Source organism: Rhinichthys klamathensis, unplaced genomic scaffold (assembly GCF_029890125.1).
Source record: "Rhinichthys klamathensis goyatoka isolate OS25496 unplaced genomic scaffold, OSU_Roscu_1.1 h1tg000336l_1, whole genome shotgun sequence".
Taxonomy (NCBI): domain Eukaryota; kingdom Metazoa; phylum Chordata; class Actinopteri; order Cypriniformes; family Leuciscidae; genus Rhinichthys; species Rhinichthys klamathensis.
In genome coordinates, this window is record NW_026606850.1 from 699,755 (window position 1) to 711,746 (window position 11,992).

An 11,992-nucleotide genomic window follows, 5' to 3' on the forward strand; every position below is an offset into this window, starting at 1 on the left:
GAAAACAAATATATTGATCTTAAAAATAGCAAAATAATTTTAAATTAATTCAGGTAGAGTTACCAAACATATCGCAAGGTGTTTTGGTCTTTTTATTAATTTAATTAATAAACTAATTATATTAAACTATTGTCAGTGCACTACAAATAAACTGGTTCTATGCCTTTATTAATAAACTTATTTAAAAAATACAATGCCTTCCGCATTTTTGTTTTGCTTTTCCCTCCATTGTACCGAAATCGTACCGAACCGTGATGTCTGAACCCCTAATATATATATAATGCGCTATTAATACATTCAATAACTGTCAACAAGGTCATAAAAATATCTGTAAACCTTTGATATTATAATGGTTTGGAACAATAGTATTGAACAATGCATAATCCTATTCAAATTGTAATCCATTGTAGAAATACTACATTCAATACTGTGCTGACGTGCGTAAATGTTAATCTTATGCAAGCTTTACAAATATATCCATGTGACTGGTTTGATTATGTTTCCCTAGACTGAGAGATGTCAGAGATGATCTGACCTTCAAAGTCACGAAGACCCCAAAAGAAGCTATTGTGGTATCTTTACCATTGTATAGAAATGTCAAAAAGAATGTTTCATATATTATTGTTCTTAATGTAATCTGTGACATTTAATTATTATTGTTTTAAGGTACTTCTTGATTCAAGTTCCTCCATGGGTGAGGAGTGTTTCGACAAAGACTGCAAAATGACGAGAATTGAAGCCGTCAAAGAAATATTTGATTGCTTTGCCAACCGATGCATGGCTTATAATTTTGAGCAAGTTATTTGCCTTGTGAAGTTTGACTCCATAGTGAAAACTCTTCATACATTCACAGAAACAGTGGAAACCTTCAAGGTACAGTGGTTTTAGATCTTAGTTGTTTTGTTATCACCATATATTTGAAAGGGTCAACACCCATATGTTGTAACAACTGAAGCATTTTGAACAAAAATTTTATAGCAAAACAATACAAAGGAAAATATTGATTTAAAAAAAAAATATTCATTTTAAAAATAAATCTACACAGGAAAGTGTAACTGTTTAGACAGCTGACTAGGTGTGAAAAGCCCTTTTTGAGGATAAACTGAGTTAATTACATTTAACACATTGTAATTTCCTTGTTTTTAGGAGCATGTTCATGCACTTCAGCCGTCTGGAGCCACTTTATTGTATGATGCTTTAAATCGTGGATGCAAAGAACTGAACCAGATCAGACAGAAATTTCCAGGTTGCCGATGTCGCATTTTATGCCTGACAGATGGAAATGATTGTGGGTGCGTTTTCAGGAACTCTGATACCAGTTTTATGTACCTTAAATATATACTTCATCATATAACACTTTAGATACTGTTCCATCATTAATGAATAATTAATGAGTAATGCACTATTAACACTCTAGTAACTACTATTAACTAACACGAAACTGATTGATAAATTAGTAAGTAATAGCGTTCAGAGGAATGTGGTAGTTCACTATTAACTAATCAATAACTACTATTGTTTTCATAACTCCCAGAGGACTATATATACAGGTTCATATATTATATGAATAATGCATAATATTTAATGAATTATAAGTGATAGTCATGGTAACCCAGTAGTAATGACTCGAATATTACCAAATCCTTCATAATGAATTGCTAATTATTTGGATCAGTATTCTAATGTGAAAAACATAACTCTACTGAAATCATTTTAAGTGCTTTTGAGTTTTTTTTGGTAAGGTTTTGAATAGTTATTCCTTCTGATAGATTTGGTAATACTTGAGGCATTACTAGTGGGTACCATGACCTTCACTTTAGAATTAATGAAATATGCATTATTCACATTAATTATTAACTACCACATTCAACTGAGTCCTATAACTAGACAGACAGATACTTTATTAATCCTTCTCAGATGATTCGATTTGTTACAATAGCAGCGTTACTAATTCGTTAATCTGAGTTTCTTGTTAGTTAGTAGTTACTAGAGTGTTAAAGGAGAATTCCGGTATTTAGCACTTTGAGTCTATTTTCTAGTTTGTTTTGGATGAACTAGAGTGGTGGACACAGAAATGTTGACGATGGGTCCTGTCTCGACTTTTTGACTCTTTTAGGATCGCCTCTGACCGCTCCAGAGTGCACTAAAAAAAATGATATGTTGGCTTTACTTAACTTTTTTATGTAAACAGGTTCCACCGGTTCCACATAACTATGTTTCGTTAAACAAACATATGTTCATGTAACTTCAACATCATGGAATTTGGTCATTTTAAGCGACCCAATTAAACTCTGAGCTAATGAGTTAATTAAGTGAATAACTGAGTGATGATTGAGCATTATTGAAGACACCTGATGTTAACAAGCAGAATCTCTGAAGGAGAAAACCGGAATGTTTAAGTCACCATTATGGAGATAAGTGTGTGTTTTAGTTGGGCTCTTGACCATTAACTTATTAACTTTAGATTTTGTTTGGTTGCTGTACATGAGTTATAACAGCCGGATGAACAATAAACAAAGGTCATCTGATGGTGTTGGTTGTGTTTTAACATAATCATTATTTCACAATCATTTGACCTGAGTCACTGAACTTATATTAAACTGAATTTCTGAATCAAGTTAACCTTTCCAATAATAGCAGCATTGTCATTGTAGAGCATACTATTTTTAGACATTTCAATGAAATTCAAATGATCAAATCAATAAATAAAAAAGAAACTTCCTAAAAAATATATTGAGTAGGCACACACAGACATCAAGAATCAGCCTGTGAATCTCAACAATGGTGACAATTATAAAGCATTTTGCAGTGCATTCTGGGTGCCACCAATCAAAACTCATTCATGGCTCCCATCATGCATTGCTGCATGAATAAATAATGAGCTTATGATCTGTTTGTCACCATTGCTGAGATTCATATGCTGATTCTTGATGTATGTGTGTGCCTACTCAACATATTTTTTAAGAAGTTTATTTTTTATTTCTTGACTTGATCATTTGAATTTCATTGAAAAGCCTAAAAATAGTAAGCTCTACAATGAAAGTAAGGTAAACTTAACTCAGAAATTGGGTTCAATATAAGTTCAGTGATTGAGGTCAAATGATTGTGAAATAATGATTATATTAAATCACAACCAACACCATCAGATCTCCTTAGTTCATTGTTCATCTGGCTGTTATAACTCATGTACAGCAACCAAACAAAATCTAAAGTTAATAAGTTAATGGTCAAGAGCCCAACTAAAACAAATACTTATCTCCATAATGGTGACTTAAACATTCCGGTTTTCTCCTTCAGAGATTCTGCTTGTTAACATCAGGTGTCTTCAATAATGCTCAATCATCACTCAATTATTCACTTAATTAACTCATTAGCTCAGAGTTTAATTGGGTCGCTTAAAATGACCAAATTCCATGATGTTGAAGTTACATGAACATATTATGTTTGTTTAACGAAACATAGTTATGTGGAACCGGTGGAACCTGTTTACATAAAAAAGTTAAGTAAAGCCAACATATCATTTTTTTGAGTGTGGGTGTCTATGGGCATGCACAAACATGTCCTTAAAACAACCCTTAACAGTCGTTTTCAAAACTGTGCAACTCACCGAGTGGTTTGTGGTGTTTGTTGATGTTCCAAAACAAGTCGCGTAGTGAAATACAGTTTCTGTCGTGTTTTATTTGGCATTTTAAAAAATCGCATTGATGTCTGCTGGAGGACTCAGTGCTCATTGATATTACTGCGCTACCGGAAACGGAAAGGGGTCTGGACATTTGGTTGTAGTCTTTTCGCTCGGTTCTCCGTCTCTCAGAAGGCTAGCGTGAGCTGAGCAACTGCGGCAAAGTGGTTGTCGCCAGTGGTGGAGGAAGTACTGAATCTCAGTACTTAAGTAAAAGTACAAATAACCAGAGACATATTTACTTTAGTGAAAGTAGAAGTACCACAATGACAACCCTAAGTAAAAAGTACCTGATTTTAAATGTACTTTAAGTATTAAAAGTAAAAGTACTTGCATAACAATTTATTCTATATTCTAATGATTAATAAAACAGTTAATCCTAACTCATTCAACCTCATAATCCTATAATGATGTTCAATAATGATGGAAAAGCCGTTATTTTTTAAGTTTTTGTCACCATTTCTGAACAAGCTTGCAATTAGGCAATATACACATCAAGCTTAATTTGACGGGGCTTGGCTGTAAACGCGATTAATTTATGGCGTAATTCTGAACCTCTTGGCTTGCCATACTAATCCTAACCAAACGTATAATAGGCTACACACGCACCCCACACCACTACTAAACCTACCCATGCGTATCCTATGCACGTAAAAACAAATTTCCACCTATAAATTGCACGATAAACACACTGCGTGCTAGAGACGCATTTAGATTTAGTGTGACCGGGTTGATATGGCAACCAAACTTCACTGGTGAGACAAACGTGCGACGTACGGACGGTCAGGGTGACGTTTTGGCAGGGGAAAACTGATCAGAAAATGGAACGAAAATGTAACAGAACGTTGTAGAAATGTAGTGGAGTAGAAAGTAGAATAATTGCTGCAAAATGTAACGAAGTAAAAGTAATAAGTATGCACTATTAATTCTACTTAAGTAAAGTAAAGATATGTGAAAAATGTACTTAAGTAAAGATATGTGAAAAATGTACTTAAGTAAAGTAACAAAGTATTTGTACTTCGTTACATTCCACCACTGGTTGTCGCCATCAAGTGGTCGGGAGTGGGCTAACGCTTCAGACTCAAATATCGAGCGGAAGTTTATACGCGGTTGTGAGGTATCTGAAAAAATAGTTCCACTATAGCAAATAACACGGATTGAAATCATACATTGCACCGATATACACCACTAACCACTCGGTGAGTTGCACAGTTTTGAAAACAACCGTTAAGGGTTGTTTTAAGGATGTTTGAGTATGCCCATAGACAGCCACTCTGAAGCGGTCAGAGGCGATCCTAAAAGAGTCAAAAAGTCGAGACAGGACCCATCGTCAAGATTTGTGTCCACCACTCTAGTTCATCCAAAACAAACTAGAAAATAGACTCAAAGTGCTAAATACTGGAATCATCCTTTAATAGTGCATCACTCATTAGTTCATGTGTAGTTATTAATTATTGATGTATTCTAAAGTGTTACCAATCATCTTCCTAAAGCCATATGGAGAATCTCATGGGGGAAGGTCGAAATCGAAACACATTGCAGTTCATGTGTGCACTACTTATATAATTATTCTGTATGCAATAAGCAACATTTAACTGAATAAGATGCATTTTGAAGAGCAAGATGTTAAAATGAATTTAACAAGTATAATATTTTAAATGACATCATATTTTTACAAAATACAGATCGATGTGTATGCCGGTTGCCACTGCAAAAAGGTTGATGGATTCAAAAATTGTTGTTGATGCTGTGCTGATCGGTGCAGTGGATAACACTGAGTTACATGGGATCAGCAATGTTACAGGTAACTTTGGTGTAACTAGGCTTTTTTTATACAACTGCACTTAATATTGTTTTCATTGGCTAAATGTTTTGTTTTGAGGTGGTTGCTGTTTTAAGCCTGAAACGAGTAAAGCTGCCTTGCAACTCTTCGAGATGGAGACGGTCTTGTCAATGGAGCTGAGGAAGGAAAAGAAATGCTTTGATGTATCATCAATTAACAAAGTGGTATAGTATTTTGGATAATACAGCGGGGGAAATAAGTATTGAACACGTCACTATTTTTCTCAGTAAATATATTTCCAAAGGTGCTACTGACATGAAATTTTCACCAGATGTTGATAACAACACAATGAATCAGTACATACAAAGAAACCAAAACAAATAAGCTCAGAAATTAAGTTATGTGTAATAATGTGAAATGACACAGGGAAAAAGTATTGAACACATGAAGAAAGGGAGGTGCAAAAAGGCATGGAAAGCCAAGACAACAGCTTAAAACTATTAGTAATTAAAAAGCAATCCAACCCCCTGTCCGTGCACATTAATAACAGCTGGTTCAGTCCCAACGGATGGCCTACAAAAAGGTCTCATTGCCAAGGTGTCACACAAGACACATCTCATGATGGGTAAAAGCAAAGAGCTGTCTCAAGACCTTCGCAACCTAATTGTTCCAACACATAATGATGGCATTGGTTATAGGCACCATTCTAAGCTTCTGAATGTTCCAGTGAGCGCTGTTGGGGCCATAATACGGAAGTGGAAAGACAATCATTTCACCATAAATTTGCCTCAACCACTGCTCCTCGCAAGATTTCTGATAGAGGAGTTAAAAGAATAATCAGAAGAGTTGTCCAAGAGCTAAGGATCACTTGTGGAGAGCTTCAAAAAGACCTGCAGATAGCAGGTACTGTGTTCTCAAAGAAAACAGTAAGTAATGCACTCCACCACCATGGCCCGTATGCACGCTCACCACGCAAGACTCCATTACTGAAGAAAAAAAGCATGTTGAAGCTCGTTTAAAGTTTGCTGCACAACATTTGGAAAAGCCAGGGAAATACTGGGAGAATTTAGTGTGGTCACATGAGAGCAAAATTGAATTGTTTGGATGCCATAATACACACCATGTTTGGAGGAGAAATGGCACTGCACATTACCCTAAAAACGCCATACACCTTGGTGTTAGCTCTTGGACAACTCTTCTGATTATTCTTTTCACTCCTCTATCTGAAATCTTGCGAGGAGCAGTGGTTGAGGCAAATTTATGGTGAAATGATTGTCTTTCCACTTCCGTATTATGGCCCCAACAGCGCTCACTGGAACATTCAGAAGCTTAGAATGGTGCCTATAACCAATGCCATCATTATGTTTTGGAACAATTAGGTTGCGAAGGTCTTGAGACAGCTCTTTGCTTTTACCCATCATGAGATGTGTCTTGTGTGACACCTTGGCAATGAGACCTTTTTGTAGGCCATCCGTTGGGACTGAACCAGCTGTTATTAATGTGCACGGACAGGGGGTTGGATTGCTTTTTAATTACTAATAGTTTTAAGCTGTTGTCTTGGCTTTCCATGCCTTTTTGCACCTCCCTTTCTTCATGTGTTCAATACTTTTTCCCTGTGTCATTTCATATTATTACACATAACTTAATTTCTGAGCTTATTTGTTTTGGTTTCTTTGTATGTACTGATTCATTGGGTTGTTATCAACATCTGGTGAAAATTTCATGTCAGTAGCACCTTTGGAAATATATTTACTGAGAAAAATGGTGACGTGTTCAATACTTATTTCCCCCGCTGTATATATTTGAGTCATAAAGATTATATGTTAGTCATAGATTGTCATGTAGTTTGCTAAAATGTGGGAAAAGTATGACAATAGACTGAAAACATGATGCAAAAAAGTAAAATTTTAAGCTGTCACCGATTGTTTTTATTGCTGTATTTCATAGGATGACCTCAACATTTTTGGGACCTGTGGTTATGATATCAAACCAGAGGTTAAATTACCTCCACAGATACACAACAAAGTGACACTGACAAAGAAGTAAGAGCTTTAGGATGTTTTGGAGAATTTAGCTTAATATACAAGGACATTGATTTATCAGTATTAAATTAAGGTATTGTAGGTAGGAATTTTATAAAACACTTTTCTCCAAATTTGTTTAAACTTTCTGTATATATCAATGCATTTTTAAAATGTAAGTACTCTGATAAAAAGAGTATAAAAACCGAGTGACTCTAGACCGTTTAATCTGCACTAAACACAGCTCATTATTTCCATCCGGGACGAAACAAAGGATTGGCTTAGGCGACTATCACTCTCTCGCAACCATGGCAACCACCCTTTTGACACACAGGACCTGCCCACTTGCGCGTACCCGTTTGATTTGAGGAATTCAAGAGGCACGGACCCTAGGAATAGCAAAACAATGGCAGAGAAAGCCCAATCAAAATTCACATATGCAGTTCGCGAAGGCAAACCAGGCAAAAAAAGGAAGACAGTAATGTTACTAGAAAAGGTAATGAACAAAAAGTCTTTGGATAACCAACGAAATAAAACGCGTGTCAATATCGGCGTGGCTTTCCAGCGATGGCGAGAACTGAGAGACCTCAAGGGGCTTAAAAGTGACGCCTTGTGACGACCTCCTCTGCTTCGCCCTCGACCTCGGATCTGTCCTCGAGCTGACGATGCGGTACTTGTCTCTGGAGTGTAGTCCTCATCAGAGTCCACAATGCTTTCATCATGGAAACTCTTACATGCAGAACACCATGTTATGAATGTTACACGAAATTCATCTTCATCACAGTGTAAATGATGGTAATGGAAAAACGTGTATCATGCAACCTGTTTTTAGCTTTGCCTTATAGATAACTAGCTCGTTAGCGAATCAATAAATATATATTTTAAAATACATCTTATTTGTTTATCTTCATAATGATAAAGTTAGATTTTTTTATTACATGTGATTCTGACATGATGTCACTACATGCACTGCGCTCCTTCCTCTCCGCTCGTCTCAGGTAAATAATGCGTCTTCAGCTCAGCGGTCGGAGTCGCGCGTTCATGTGTTTTGGGGGCGTGGCTTTGGAAGGAGCCCAGAAGGGAGGGGGTGGAGTGAATGGAAATAATGAGCTGTCTTTAAAACAGTCGTGAGAGGTCTACAGACACTCGATTTTTATACTTTCTTTTTCAGAGTACTTACATTTTAATTATGCATGGATATATACAGAAAGTTTAAACAAATTTGGAAAAGTTTTTTTTATAAAATTCCTACCTACAATACCTTTAAATTAGAAACAAGTTAAAATAAAAAATTTGGAAAGAAATTGTTAAAGAAAAAGTCCATTCAACATTTAAAGGCACTAAACGTACTTTACTTGATTAAAAACTTAGATTTTTTTTGTCTGAATGTATTCTTTTAATTAAAAATTTAAGGCTGTTCAGATACCAAACATTAAACTTCATTGACTACTGTAATTTAGTGATTTATTTCTTTACACTGAGTCAAATAAACTTAATGGGATTGCGATGTTCATCATGGGTTGCAAATAATATTGTTTTAATAATATTGAAAATGTAAGTGTCTCACCATCTATGCAAAACTTATTGCAGTGCTTTGAAAAAGAGGATCTTGGAGTCCAAGACGGGCATCTTTCTGGAGAAGGACAAGAGGATCTTGGAAGAGCTCAAGAATCTCCACTGTGACCCTCATCCGTTCTGCACAGTGCTGCCCTCCGAGGCAGATGTGGGTAAGAAATTAATGTTTAATATTGATAATAATGAATTTACTGCTTATGGCTTGCATGGATTAAATGATTGAATAATATCAATTATAAAAATAAGTAATGTGACTTCACATACACTGTAAAAATGAATATGAATGAATAAGCTATATCTAATCAATCAAATTGAGGCAGCAGATTACAAGCAATATTATTAATTAAATTTAACAAATTAGAATTGAGTAAAAATTTGCCAAATTAATTCCTTAAAAGTTAACCATTTAAAATGAGTAAAATTTAAAAAAACAAATTTAAACAAAAATATCTGAATAACAGACTAACGTCAAATTAGTAAGAAGTCTTTTATTTTTTAGTGCCAACATTGAAGACACCTGATGGTAACGAGCAGAATCACTTAAGGAGAAAAACATAATTTTAAATCACCATTATGGTAATCACTGCCAAACTGAATCTAAAGTTAATGATTTAAGGGTCACGAGCCCAACTAAAACAAATACTGATCACCATAATGGTGACTTAAAATTAAGTTTTTCTCCTTCAGTGATTCTGCTCGTTACCATCAGGTGTCTTCACCATGTAGTCTTTTTCTAGAACGACTAATAAAAAAAAATGTGTGTGCTTTCACTCAAACACTGTGTAAAGATAACCAATATCAGTAATAAACACAGTGTGTGATCTTTAACAATTTTTGTTTTAATGTGTCAAATCAAAAAGACAATATCCAGACAGGCCACCAAATGCTTGTATTCATATACCTTCAATATCAGCTAGTGTGCTGTTAAATAATAGTTTTGTTCTTCAGCTTTCTGGAAGATGCTCATGAAAGGTCCACCTGATACCCCGTATGAAGACGGAGTCTTTGAGCTGTACTGTGAGTTCGGTCCTGAATACCCAGTGAAACCACCTCTCATGAGATTCGTCACCCCTGTATCCTTTTTTTCACTACTCTCCTCACATGTGGTTCATCCATTCTAGATCTGATGAACTAATAGATTGATTTTGAGTCTTTCAGCAGTTACAGATAGGGGACATAGACATTCACCCAGTTTAAACACCACAAAATGAGAATTTTCAATGAAGCATAACAATAAATTAACATAAATTACTTGCATTTTTCTCCACATTTCGTTTTTATTAGTCCCTTAACTACTTTTTTACAAAGGTTTACCATTGCAATGTGAACAATGTGGGAAGAATCTGTCACAACATATTTGATCGAAATTACTCGGCCCACATTACCATGAGAGAGATTCTGGATGCGATATTCGGGCTCTTGATCGCTCCAGAACCAGAGGATCCTCTTGACAGGTAAACAGAACATATAGTCTTCTAGTTTTGAGATTTTTAGATTTTTAATAAAGTAGTCAAAAAGTCATAATGTAAACATTATGCTATGTTTTTAAAGCATTTTGGCTGAAGAATTCCAGTCCAACAAACACAAATATGAGGAAGAAGCCAAGAAAAGTACAAAGATGTATGCCAGTTCCTCCTTGGATGACTTGGAAAAGGTAATTTCATGAAGTTTACAAACGCCTCCTTCCTACACTGTATAAAAGTACTGTTGGTTTAACTTAAAAAGGCAAGTTAACCTGGTTGCCTGTTGCCTTAATTTTTGAGTTCATTGAAATTGTTTACTCACATATATATATATATATAAGTATATTCTAAATAATTTTCTTTCTCTCTTTTTTTTAGAAATATGTAGGTCCAGAGTTGCAGAAAATTGTCACTCCTCCTACTTTAACTTGTCCTCTGTCACACAAGTTGTTTGTTGATCCAGTGAAAACTACAGATGGGATGGTGTATGAGCGCAGCGCTATTGAGGATCATTTGAAGCTGTAAGTTATCCACAACTAAAATGTTAACGATAGCATTATCTTTAAATATAAAGCAGATTATTCTGGAAAAAAATTCTCTCAGGATTAAAATGGATGAATTTACCAGATATAATATAAGTGTGTGGAGGGAAAATGGATGGTTTTATGTGACATTTTTGACTGTCATTATTACTTCAGGCATGGAAGTACTGATCCACTGACGGAAGATGTGCTACAGATATCCCACTTAAAGCCAGATCTGAATACAAAGAAGGCTGTGAAGGAATATCGCATGGCACAGATTAAGGAAACGCCTGTTTAGGGTTTTCCATTCAGATGTACCATTATGATAATCTTGCGAATTATGAGAGCAGTTTGATTTGTTATTATCACTGTATTGGACCCTTTGTTCTCAAGTTTTCTAAATAGGGCGCTTACTTTATCTTAATATGTAAGATTTTACACTTTTTATTTCAGCAACATGTTGATTTTGGTTCGATGTTGGTTTGTGTGCTTTAATCTGTTCATGACTTGCTGTCAGTTGTCTGTCAGTAACAATTGCTGAATTGCAAATCAATAAAAGTAATATTAAAGCTATGTGGGCAATTTTATATTGGCAGAATCCAGTTTTCTATGTCCGTATCAGAATGTAGTTAATGCAATCTCCCTTAAAGGGATACTCCACTTTTTTTGGAAATAGGCTCATTTTACAACTCCCCCAGAGTTAAACTGTTGAGTTTTACCGTTTTTGAATCCATTCAGCCGATCTCCGGTTCTGGCGGTACCACTTTTAGCATAGCTTAGCATACATCATTGAAGTGGACAAGACCATTAGCATTTCTCATTTAAAAATCACCAAAGGGTTTCGATATTTTTCCTATTTAAAACTTGACTCTTCTGTAGTTACATCGTGCACTAAGACCGACGGAAAATGTAAAGTTGCGATTTTCTAGGCTGATATGGCTAGGAAC

General features: G+C 35.4%; 1 protein-coding gene across 1 annotated transcript in view; it reads left to right on the forward strand.

Annotated features, from left to right (window-relative positions):
- LOC130106303 (uncharacterized) overlaps positions 1-11,618 on the forward strand; it is a 40,760-nt gene extending 29,142 nt beyond the window's left edge. The window contains exons 14-25 of the mRNA XM_056272372.1: positions 509-572; positions 667-873; positions 1,147-1,292; positions 5,365-5,483; positions 5,562-5,686; positions 7,410-7,504; positions 9,074-9,210; positions 10,007-10,131; positions 10,367-10,512; positions 10,610-10,712; positions 10,900-11,042; positions 11,220-11,618. Of these exons, the coding sequence (XP_056128347.1) occupies positions 509-572; positions 667-873; positions 1,147-1,292; positions 5,365-5,483; positions 5,562-5,686; positions 7,410-7,504; positions 9,074-9,210; positions 10,007-10,131; positions 10,367-10,512; positions 10,610-10,712; positions 10,900-11,042; positions 11,220-11,343 (1,534 nt within the window). The 3' untranslated portion in view covers positions 11,344-11,618. The remainder of the gene's footprint in view (positions 1-508; positions 573-666; positions 874-1,146; positions 1,293-5,364; positions 5,484-5,561; positions 5,687-7,409; positions 7,505-9,073; positions 9,211-10,006; positions 10,132-10,366; positions 10,513-10,609; positions 10,713-10,899; positions 11,043-11,219) is intronic.
- The last annotated feature ends 374 nt before the right edge of the window (positions 11,619-11,992 follow it).